The sequence below is a fragment of the Diplotaxodon limnothrissa genome, linkage group LG7 (genome assembly GCF_057381915.1).
Source record: "Diplotaxodon limnothrissa isolate DT_005_m linkage group LG7, D_limnothrissa_male_GT1.1, whole genome shotgun sequence".
Taxonomy (NCBI): domain Eukaryota; kingdom Metazoa; phylum Chordata; class Actinopteri; order Cichliformes; family Cichlidae; genus Diplotaxodon; species Diplotaxodon limnothrissa.
The window spans coordinates 61,379,113-61,392,051 of NC_140602.1; the positions used below are offsets into that span (position 1 = coordinate 61,379,113).

Below are 12,939 nucleotides of genomic sequence, written 5' to 3' on the forward strand. Positions count from 1 at the left end.
TCTTACCTAAGCATGCACACATAAAAAAAGCAGAACTGATGTGGTGCAGCAGGAAAGCACTCGCGTGCATCTTATGGACTTTCATAATTGATGGAAGTTAAACAAAAAACATGGCCAAGCGAGCACGAAAACACGCACACACATGTAAATTTACTGTATTCATTTTTATTTCATGCTGCTATGGATGCACGGTGCATGCTGCAGGCAAACACGCACACGAACAGGCGTGCAGTAATGGTGCTGACCTGGTGTTATCAGAGTCAATGGTGTGAAATAGCTTCTCCAGCTCCTCTTCATTCAGCGTGCCATCTGAGAAGAATGCTTGGAACTCATCCAGAGACAGCTTCCCGTCATCTGCAGGAAGTACGGCACCATCAAAGCTATGAGGACATTTATTTGTAATTGCAAAAACAGTGTTAAATAATATTAAGAGGACGTGTCTGATTAAAGAAGCATATAAACTGCAGCCTGTCTGCTGCCTCTAAAGAGGATGGAAGGAGATAAAGTGAAATTACAGGTCATTACTGCAACCTGCTACAGCTCTAAACTACAATACTGCATAATAATACCTTCATCCCACCGGATCTCTTTTATAACCAACATTTGTTCCCGATGGCATCTGGAGAGTTTAAATAGTTCCAAGTTATACGGATTAAATTTTAGTGACATTGTTTTTTTTGTCCTGGGTTTGACATGTTGCAGCACTGGGGATGACGGGGGTTAGCCAGTCGCTTGACCGAGAGGATGCTTTGGTCCAGAGTGAAAAATCCCAGCTTATTACCCTGAGGTTAATTTGTCCTGATTAAGTGGATCCTGGGGCATTTTTCTTTAGTGCATTGAAGTGAATAGGGTTTTCCTTTTTATATAAATCTGCACCACCGTGAAATATAAATATCATCCCCCAGTGTCTTAGCATGACATTTAACTTTTGATTGTTTTCAGTCTTGCCGTTACTCTTATTCATAAAGCAGAGCCCAAAAACCACCATCTGTAAATTCTGACTCCGAGCTTATCTCTGTGACAATAAGCTGAAGCTGGTGGAGATGGTTTTTGTTCAGCTGATAACCATCTCCAAAATCAAACCACTGTTCTCCTCTGCTGACCTGGAGATAGTCATTCAGTCGTTTTTTTCAGTACTTCAGCCCCAGTCAAACTCTTCATCAGAACTTTAACTTGTACTCAAAACAGTCAAAAACAGTCCTGTGTCTGCCATTTGAAAAATGAAATCACTGCTTGATAATTACTCTGATACTGTTAACCCAACAGTATCAGCTACCTGTGAATCAGCAGCAGTTTAATACCAGTTTGCTTTGCCGCACTGACGTCCACGTTCATACATCCTTGGCATGATGACTGCCTTCAGTCCTTTCCCGAGCTGCTGTAAAATCAATCCAGCATGCACTCCAGTCTGCTAAAAACCTTCAGATGAATCCTTGCTGTCTGTCTGTGTTGCACTTTAGTAAGCACACAATGGCGATTATGTTTCAAAACCCCAAGGCCTTTTGGGGCTGCACTGATAACCAAAGCACTCAACAGTACTGGATTTCTAGCCTTCTTATATAACATCCAATAAAACAAAGTCTAGAAGAAAAAATATGGATAACTCCTGGTCTTTGTAATATTCTGACTAGATATAATATTGAAGGATTTAATTTTCTATCCACAAAAAGTGGCACAGTTTTGTAACCATTTATCCCCAGGTAAGCCTATAGCATCGATTGTTAGCAAAAGAAATAGCTTCATATTCAGTTTTGCAAAGATTTGTTAAAAAAATTGCTAAGGATGCTCAAGATTTCTGAATTTTCAATGAATCCATCCATTTATCCATCCATCCTCTGTCCCAAGGCATCCTCCTGGTTGCACAATTACTTATGAGGCATCCATTTCTGCCACTTTTATCCCCACCACTTGGTATTATTAGCATGTAATCTACTGTTTGTACAGTAGATTAGATGCTACTGTACAAACAAGAATAGCATAAAAAGCAACGGACAGCTACAGTCATCAAAAAGTTCTGTGGGAACGTTTCAAAAATGAAATAAAACTTTGATCCAGCGCAACTTAGTAAAATTAGCTGTAAGCATTGTTTCAACCAGCAGTTTAAATTTGTTTTAGTTAGTAGGGAGTGGTTATTCATGGCATTGGCTCTATCCTGTCTTTGCTTGCTAGTCCTGTATTCCTGACTGTCTCACCACATGATGCATAGCTATATCAAATATTAATTCCCTTGCCCTCTAAGTGTGTTTGTCCTTGAGTGTGGCTGACTGGATACAGCAGGTTGAGCCATGGGGACCACTGCGGAGTACTGAGAAAGCTCAGGGACAAGAGGACTGCAGCCTTATAAAGGCTTGAATTCAAATGTGCTGCTCTTGGCTCTTAAGTCTGCCTCACAATTCCCCTTTGCTATTTCTCAGTTTCATGATTAGGGAAGTATGTGTTTATGAATTTCTTATTTTAAATCAAGATGCATCTATTTTTTATTCCCTACTTCATTCTTCTGCCGCTAGTTTTTGTTTGGTTTCTTTTTTGGCTCTCTTCCACTCTGGCACAGTCAGTTGCACTCTCTGTTAGTTTGTTTTGAGAACCATATGCAGTCTTTTTTTCTGAGTGGTGGTCAAAACTCGAGCCTGTTTCAAACTGTCAAAAAACTTGCAGGAACTCTGCAGCCACTTACACTCTTTCTGGCCCATCTCATGCCTTCTTATGCTTTTCTCCCCATTAAGTGTCTCCATATCTTTCAGCCTTCCTTTTTTCCAGATCCTTGTTAGAGCAACAAAGTAGCCGTTGCCTCTCAGATGTTCTTCCATGTCGATTTCTGCTGCACAAAATGATTGTGACTCAGAAACGCCTTCACAAATAGCCTTCTTTTGGTGACGCTTGGCATAACCTTTCCATGACAGAAGGCGTGTTTGTTTGAGGCGAACTTCTAAAATGCCACTTCTTGTGTTCATAGTCCCACTCTCCCTGTCCACCAGGGCTCAACTGTGAATTTAGACTCTGTGGTCATGACTATTTCTAACCTGGCCTTCTCTGGTGCAGCAGTGAAGAAGCACAGAAAGCACTGGTGTTTAATTCAGCAGTGACCCAATTTACAGCCAGCTAGCCCACTTAGGAATTCTCCAGTAACACACCGCTCAAGCAAAGCAGATAGTGTGCTAACCCTATTTTCAAAAGCATGAAATACTCCCAAATTACACAGCTAACAAAAAAGCCTACAGCTTCTCTGATTCCTGGCTTATACTGTACCACTGTCAAAGACTCAGATGTGCCTTTTTTGTGTGTTTCACAATAATCTCTCACACATGTAACCACTTCCTTGGTATCCGTTGAGAGCTTAATTTTTTGTATTCCACTAACAGGAAAGTCAAGCACCACAATCAGCTGCTAAACAGCATCCATGGATCATTTTAGCTGACTCTTGATGCTGCAGTTCACCCAGCAAACCCCACTATAAATAATGTACAACAACCCTGACATCCACTCGCCTCCAAACCAAGGCAGTCAGCAGCAGACGGATTGATGCAACAGCCAACAGCATTCTGTCTCAACTGCAGATTGGCACAGTTTGATGAAATTGCCCATATTTTACGTCCCTAAAATCAACAGAGAGAAATTATCCTGATGCAAAGGAAATTACCCAGACTCAGAAAAGTATTCTAAAACAGCAGGGAGGAGATAAGGTAAAGGCTAGACATCACTGCGAAACCTTGAGTAATTCTTGGACACACACACACACACACACAAACAAACACACAGTGTGAATGTGCTCTTAAAACTCCCTCAAGACATTTACTTTTATTACAGGGAGAGAAAGGCCAGAAAAATAAATGTCTGTCATCTTTATAGAGTTCTTAAAGTGCATGAGCTGCAAAATACAGTTCGTTAGTTTTCTGTATAGCTTGAAGTTTTCCTTTTTTCTTTAGCTTTTATTAGGTCAGTTACATCACTCATTTACATTTTGCTGGAAAATGAGAAATGGATCCTGTGATTCACTGAAGCATGTGCAAGCACACATGGAAATACAGTATGTAGTATAATTTGAAAGTTGATATTTTTGAATGACCACCTTAATTCTTAAACATCTTTAATTTACTTTGTTCTCCAGTACTGCTTCAATAATTTGCAAACTGGTCTCTGGAATGGCCAATCCATGACTGATGGTGTTCTACTGTTTGTTTCTTTATATCCAGGTATTCCTTTTCTGCATTGCTGTGTTTGAGATCATTGACACACTGAAAAATTAAGCATCAGATCCTTTCCAGATGGCACTGTATGGTGGATTAAAGTCAGACAATATTGCCTTCATAATAATGAAATCCATCTGTTTTCGGATAATAGTAACAAAGATTTTTAAAAAAAAAGAAAATTACAGTTTTTCTTCTTCTTAGATGCCTTTTTATGCTTTAGTGGCTAAACAAACAAACAAGGATTGGACTGTAAGTGAGTGAAAAAGCCAACATCCAAAGGAAAAGTTTGAAGTGGCTTCAGAAAGCAAACAGTGGTCTTATTGGATAAGACCACTTTTAAAAGAATACAAGAAATTCTGGCTCCTTGGAAGCAAAATACAAAGAAATGACGGGTAGCTCAAGATCTTTATCCACTTTATGTCCTTTCCTAGCTCGGAATTTCATATTCTCAGAAAGATTTTTCCACTACTGGAACAAACTTACTCAACTATTCCCCGTTGGTCAACATTTGGATAGGGAGGACATAATTTATTGGGACATTCAAGACCATTACTGGAAGATGTTTCTTTCAGGTTCTCATAAATCTATAACATTTGGTGACATCATATTTACTTTTGTAGAACACCCACCAGGATAAACTAGCTTGCCTTTATAGTCCAAGAACGTTCCCGGTCATTGTGGTGTCATCATCTTTCTGGATGTTTCAGCAACAATTTGAAGATAGGTCTTACAAGATATCTTGGCTGAAGACTCAAAAACCTTGCCATATAATAACAATGCAAATTTTAAGAGACTTTAAAGTGAATGTTTCATTTTGGTTGTTTTATGGTCATGTTGCAATCCTGCGTAGATAACTTCCGGGATGGACGGGTCCTAAGATCTCATTATTCATATCAAAATTTTGATATGTTAATTAAGTACCAAGGTCCTGTACATTAGCAATACAGGATGTTGTGTTAGTGCAAAATTAATTTAAAAAGGCTTCAAACTGCATTCAAAAAACACTCAAGGGAATAGGGCAAAAATTGTCTAAGCTGCAGTGGGTGGTTTTGTAGGTGGACCCAACTTTCCCTGGGAAGTGTGTGATAGTATACACAAACAAATGTAAATGAGGAAAACAGTGCCTAGTGTAGAAATACTGCAAGTCCAGCACCAATATAAAATACACATCAACACACAAGTTTCTTGGGGGAAATTAAAGAATGAACGCACTAATTGGCAAAAGGCCTTAAACATAGCTGAAGACTAGCCAGAGCAAACTTAATTCTTGGAGCAAATTCACAGCAATAACACAGCACTTAGAATCATAGCTTTCGAATAAAATCAGATGCTCATCTACAGATTAATAGTTATAAAATATTTTGTCTGAAAATTGTTTCAGACACACAGAAACATGATGTTTAAAATCCCAATATCATATTTTAAATCCAGACAATCATTTTTAGGTGTAGATTTTGAACTGGGCATATTCTCCTCATGGCTCTCACAGTATTTGCTATAAACTGAAGTGATCTTCATAACCATTAACAGTTGTACTAATGGTCATGGCCAAATTAAAGGTAATTTGTACACAACATTAAATACAATCAACAATCAACAGCAAATAATGAAGACATACGAGAGAGTGAGGAGAAACAGAAGTGCAGTTATTGATTGCAATGACCTCAAGCAGTGCTCTGATTGTTTTTTCCCCTAACCTTCAAATTCACTTTCTCTGTCTCAGAGTAGTATTTCGGCACAGAGTGCATCTTGTACAGGTGGAAGGAACAAACAGGGGAAAAGCTCTGATGAAGTAAAGCAAAGTGAGCTATTTGTAGTTCGATGGAAAATATGTCTTCAGTAGGATTTGTTAGAAACACATCCATTAACACCCAAAACTAAATGCACGACAAATATGGAGAAACGCTGAGTAAATGTTAATCATTTTTAACTAACTTATCGCTCTCCAGTAAATTAACATCAAAAGATGTTCATAACTTTTAAGCATAATCACTGCTTCAGATCACTTTAAATGTTAAATAATAAGTGTGATCTCTGAAAAGAGATGACTCACGTACCTGAATGACTAAAGGCCGACATCAATTACAGTGAAGACATTGTAATAATACACATGCTGCTAAAGCTCCTTTTCCCCACTTGCCTGTACTGATGAAGGATATACAGGCAGATATCTGCATATAAGTCAAACTGTTAAACACCACAGTCTGTGAGGCGACAGAGGTTTGTCTAACTGTGTTATCTCCTTTGCTGTTCACCTTCTACACTTCAGAGTCCAAGTCCAACTCATCCTGTCATCGGCCGACATTCTCAGAGGAGATTGTGAGCTGTGTCGGGAGGGTTGGCTCTTAGAGGACTACTGGTGCCTGCTTCTTTTTGAAGTGGTGTACAAGAAGCTACACCTGAATTTGGCGAAGACAGAGGAGATCAAGGTAGACTTGAGAATCAAGAAGGATGCCTTAGTCAGCAGGTCAGCATCAGTGGGACTGACTTAAAGATTATTAAATCATAAGTATCTGGGGATTGATCTGAAGGCAAAGACTTAATCAACACCAATACAAGGGCCTAAGCCAGAAACATTATAAAACACACACATAAAGTACAAAAAGAATCCTGAATAAAAAACTATCAGAGTAGTTCACAACAGAAAAGATGGTAGCTTCCAGAGATAAGAGGAAATTCACGTTTCTTAATTGATGAATGGCGACAAGATCCAATGCAAGATGAATGAGAATAATTTGGAATTCTGTGTGTAATGAAATCCTAATTTAGCAGATTCCAAGAATGAAAATATGGAATCAGGTCCTTTTAAAGTTTTTATTGTTACTGTTGTTTCACGCAAGAAGGAAAATTAGATACATTTTAAAAATGTTATAGGTTTATTTATTCGAGGTAACATACAACCGAGAATATTTATTAAAAGAGAAGACATGGGGTACTATGACACGAGGAATAAAGCACATGTATTTGTAAGTTTGTCTGTTTCGAGCAGAGTCCAGATACACACCTATCAGCATATTCAACACCACCACTCTGTGCAGGTTGACTGTATTCGTCATGCTTCCTTGGGTAAATTATCCTCCCATTTGCTTTGCTCCATTCTGGTTGTTATTCACACAAACACAACGACCTGTACTGCTTATATAACACTTAAATTATGGAAATCTCTCTCACACACACTCTCGCACACACCATTGACAGTTTAAGGGTCAAAATCAGAATGAGGACACAAGTAGAGAACTTGCTTGTGTTTTCTCAGTATTTTCTGTTATATTTGTTTGGATGTTTTCAGTGTGACTCAGACCTATGTAAGGAGCTAAATGCAAATTCATCCACTTTTACTGACTATTGTTAAATAATTTGCTAAATAATTTTGAATCTCAAATCTGTTTGTCAGTGGCTATATAATGGGAATACTCAGCACTCCACATTTGTGATGTGACGCAGACTGAATGAAACCTGCGTTCATTTATTATAATGCCGGTGGGGCGTTACTGTGGTCCTGATGAGGGCACATAAACAGGCTGGCATTTAGAAACCACTTCTTTCATCAAACTTCTTCATTTTGAAAATACAACAATGGAAACCATGCAACTAAAGCTCTCTTTGTTCAGCCAAACGTGGAGAAATGCAAATCTACATAACATCCAGAGCCACAAATTATAGGTGGTGAAAATGTCACCTGTGAAAGCTGTCATTTCCAGGCTGTCTCTCAGTAGTGCAATCACTCAAGATTAAATCACAATTTGTTTCACCTTTATAAACAAAGCGCTGAACTCTTATTAGAAGAATGATCAATTTGATTTGATCGCAGACCAACCAACAAGAATTAAAAGTCTTGATAAAACTGCAACTGTCATTGCTGATTCTGATCACTTTGTTTACTTTTATATTTTAGAGCCTGGATGAATGTTTATTGATGGGGGGCATGAATTACACGAATCAGTAACTACATAGATAAAGCAAAGAATAACAAAAACAACAAATCTGAACACAGCTTAAATTTCCCAAAAGGTTAATTCCAAGTTACTCTTCAGTCAGTCCCCAGACTGAAGAAGTCACTTGGATGAGTGAGTTAATGTTCCTCCCACTGAAAACGCTACGTCCAGATGAACAGAAACAACTTTTTCCGTACCTGGATGGCGCCTGTGTGGAGTTTTCATGTTCTCCCTACATCTGTGTGGGTTTTCCTATCACAGTCTAAACTTTTGATTCCCGTTCATGTTGCAGATGCAATAAAGTAGTGGGTAATCTAACATAGAGCTTTCAGCTCAGCAGATATGTGCAGTTTCTCACAAAATGTGTCTGCTAGCTAAATAGTATATCTGCTGTATTACCCAGGGAGAGGAAAAACACTTTAATGTATAATACTCTCAGAGATGGAAAAAAATGTAAGATACACAGGACAGGAGTGGGAGATTATAAACATTTTACTGGGTAAGTACTGATCAGCAAGTGAAATTTTACAAATTGGAAATTTAAATCTTACATATCATGTCCTTGTTTATTTGAGTATTTTTTAATGACATATTGGATCTATAAACGATTTCTGAAATTCTGTTTTTGTAAAACAAATTGTTCAAAGGTTGCATGAAAATATTAGCCAGTTTAGTGCAGTTAGTTTAGAACACTGTGGACAGGTTGACAGCATTGCTCTGTGCTGGATGGGTGCAGAGTGTGTGGTGTTCATGGTCAATGTTAGGCTACGTCTAAGGTAGCAGAACAATTTCAATATAACGTGAAGAAGGTGATAAGAGTCACGCACTGAATAATGCTTTTCACACTAACTTTAAGTGCCTAGGGGTTAGAAAGCAGCTGTGATAGCTCGTGTTAGCATCCGCTTATTTAACTCACTGAATTCAGCTCACTACCGACACATATGAGCTGATCGCAGCCTGCACAGCAAAAAAAATTAAATATACTAAGGCTCAAAAAATAAATTATCATGTGCCTTATTTCCAGGTGATTCTTCTGTACCACTACACCTGATCATAGGGTTCCCCAGACTGCCAAATCCCACTTTAATCCCTGGTTAATTGGTGACTATAAATCGGATGTGATAGATAAAGATTTTAGAGTGCTTAGAAACCAGTGGTTGGTAAATGTTTCAAGCGTTTTGAGTGCTGAGTAAAGTAGAAAAGCAAGATACAAATGCCAGTCCATTAATGTGACTTATTATTGAATTACTATGACTATTGTTCAGCTTGCTATAGTTGCCCTGACATATATAATACTTGCTACAGGGGAAATTTTGTCACTTCTAAGCAGCGTTATCGAGAGCTATGTAGTATTCTGTTTGTTAAGCCTTGAAATGTATGAATCTGTTACTCAAAGTGGACATCCCTCAGTCTCATCGTGAGGGCCTGTAACACGTGCTTGTGTTCAGATCTCAGATTCCTTTGTTCAGTCAGAAACGCTTAGAGGGCTGACAGATGTTTTTAAAGGCAGTAAGAAAAAGAAAGTTGTAGACAGAAAAGAGAAGTGATAAGAGGATGACCAATTACATCACAAAGTAGGTGTCAGAAAGGATCAGATGCAGCCACTTCTACAAAAAAAAAGAAATACATGTGTGTGTGTGTTTGTGTGCGTGAGGGGCAACATACACTCCTTCGGAGTGGGGCAGCTTCACTGGTTTGGCTACAGAAACCGAGATCAAGTATGCAACTCAGGTTAAAGTTCATTCTTTAATGAGTGCGTCACAGTAACCAACACAGTAACACTAATACAGACCTGAGCTTTTTTTATGTGCTTTTAATTTAGAGCTATTTTTGCCATCCAGCTACTACGGCAGATCCCTTGGAATCTTGGCTTCAACCCCCCCAAAATACAAAAAAACTTCCCCCTGTCTTCTGCTCTCACTGAGAGAGAGGAACTAATCTTTTATTACTCTGGAGTAATAAAAGCTTTTTTGCATCAGCAAGTGGAGCCTGTGTTTGAATAGCGCCATGGGAGGCCGTGTCTTCTGGACCGCCAGAACAGAACCAGAAAGGGTTGAGGGTGAACATTCTTGGGCAAAGGAGTTGGGATTTAATACACGAGATATTCACTGCCACAGACGTCGAGTGCTTGCTCGTGTTAGAAAGAAAGCGGACGGAATAAAAGGGGAGAGTGAGGGGACGGTCAGAGCGGTGGACCTACTGCGTTAACTGCTCTCTCTTTTCATAGTGTAGAATAAAGAGAAGCAATTAGCACTTCCTTCTTCCTGCTGGGCTCCACATCCTGCACACAGCAGCAACATACTGAGGAGGAAGAGAAAATGAACATGCCTTCACCGCTCTTCCCTTCAGAGACACACACATACATCCACTCTGCTCATCTCTTTCCTTTAATTTAATTGTGTTATTTTACAGAAGACAGTTGGTCTTGCTTTCCTCTCCGCAGTCTCTCTTTCCTCTACTCTTCTTGCTGTTTATCATTATTTTTAGGGAGCTGTATGATGGGTTGTCATAGCAACAAGAAGAGGGGGAATTGACCCTCCTTTCAGGATATCACCATCGCCTTCTCTCCCTGTATGCCATTAACACACACACACACTTCCCCCACCTTCATTTCTTTCTTATCTTCCTCTCCTGCTCTGAACATAGGCTCCTCTTTATTTAACCATTTCTTATCCCCTCTCGCTGTCTTCATCCAGTATCATCTTCTTTGCCAGGGAAAGTTAGATTTCTATGAGCTGGTATTTCCTGCACATTTCCATTATGTAGAGAAAAGTGTGTCTGGGGTGGGAGTGTGTGTGCATGAGTGTTTGTGTGTGTGTGTATGTGTGTGGCTGCCAGTGAGCTGCTTCATCTGATAGATGGGGAACAGGAGTGATTTTCACTGAGCTGTCAGATCTTGTCCTTTCAACCCTATCCATCACTACAGCCCACCTACAACAGACACACACTCTTTCTAATAGTTTGGCAGGACACTTAGCGTTCACTCAAGTTTGTAAAAAAAGTAACAGTGGTGTCTTACTTTCCAATTAGCTTCTCTGCTGAAGTATCCTTTAGCAAAATAACCGGATTAAAGGAGGAAACGCTTATTGAGCAGTGTGATTCAGTTGTATCTAATTGGTGGTTGCCATTGAGTGACAGACAACGACTAAATATTTATGATTAATGTTCTGATTAACAGTCAGATCCTGGGTATTACCTGAATATTCTTTTACAAAGTCCGGCCAACCCCGTTCATTTTGGGCCAGAAGAAAACCCTGACACTGGGGAGCATGTCTGCAAGATCATTTTAACACTGCTCTGCAAACTGGGTCATCAGCTGCAGACTTACACTGAACACAGTGTGCTAACTGTAACAGCACTCAACCCTATTTGCTCTAATAGTGTCATTTAAAAAAATAGAGGAACACTTCATGCACATTTCTAGTAAAATAAATAAAATGTATATCAGTATTTGTGATCAATTTAACATGAAACAATAAATAATTCAGAATAAGAAAGGAAAATGGTGAGTGCTTTTGAAGCTTGTGGTTGTGAAAAAAGAGAAAAATCTTGCACCCTTCTCTCTCACTCCTTTTTTCGGAGGTCTCACATCTTCAAGGTACTGTATGTGTGCAAAAGCAGACCTGTCAGGGACTATTTCATCCATTATGTGTGATATAGTCCTGAAAGGCTCCTTAGAAATAGCAAAGGAAGTAGCTGTATGGTAGAGATGTTAACCAGAATTAAATTTGCCACATCAGCCAGTTGGTCCTGAAGCATCAAACCACTTCTCCTGCAAAAACTGAACAAGCTCAAACTTGTGCTTAGGCGATTGTTTATATTTTCTCGTACAGCTGAGCCTTTTTCATTTGTGGGATGACTTTGGTGGGTTCTTGCAATTAAAGGAGCAGTCAGTAGTTTTTTTTAGATTATTTAATAAAAAATAAATAAATAAATGGCATTACAGTACTCATAAATAAACTTTGATTGGTGCGTAATTACATCTTCCAGCAATTTAATGCATTCTTATAAATAATTTAAAAATTAATCAGTGGCAGAGATGGGCATCTCTGTTCCACCTAATCACATTTTACATTTGTGGCAGATATGTAGTACGCCAAAGGGAGAGAAGAGAACTTGTAGGCATTTGTGCGATGTGGAGGCAAACTTTAATTCGTTCCTGCACTATCAGATTCAATATATGACGGATCAAATCTATGTTTGATCATCTAAGAGGGGGTTCCCCTTCATTAAAGAAGCAAAAACTTCAGGATAAAAGGAGTAAATACTGTAACAATAGTCTTTCCCACATGGGACGAGTTGCATGGAAAGAAGGATTTTAAAAGTAACATCAAAGTCACCTCCTTTCTGCTCGACAGACCTAACTACTAACATGCCAAGCATATTCCTATTAAGAAAATCTTTGTCCTACAGTGGCCACCGTATCTACATTTGTGCAGTTCAATTAGAAAGGGTAAAAAATTCTTTAGATGACTGCAATCTGCAATCTAGCAGTGATATTTTCCACACTGTGCTTTCAAAATCTAAGATATGTTAATGTTAACAATGAGACTGAAACATGTTTTGATGTGTTAACAACCTGAGCTCATACAAATCATTAGGCTAACTGTTTATTGGATTTTCATCTCTGCAAGCTAATTTTTTATGACCTCACCGAATGAAAAAAGGTCACAATCACCCTCACAGCTTTCTGATAACTATGGGCAACACATTTGACACTAAAGAGCTCTGATAACTGCTGTGGTTGAAGGCACCCTTCCGAACCTGACAATAATATGAATACATTTCTACTTAAAGAGAGTCAGGGTAAGACGCTG

The 12,939-nt window shown here is 38.9% G+C and overlaps 1 protein-coding gene across 1 annotated transcript in view; it reads right to left on the minus strand.

Annotated features, from left to right (window-relative positions):
* necab2 (N-terminal EF-hand calcium binding protein 2) overlaps positions 1–12,939 on the minus strand; it is a 154,804-nt gene that overhangs the window by 110,317 nt on the left and 31,548 nt on the right. The window contains exon 3 of the mRNA XM_085358600.1: positions 246–354. Coding sequence (XP_085214726.1) covers positions 246–354 — 109 coding nt within the window. The remainder of the gene's footprint in view (positions 1–245; positions 355–12,939) is intronic.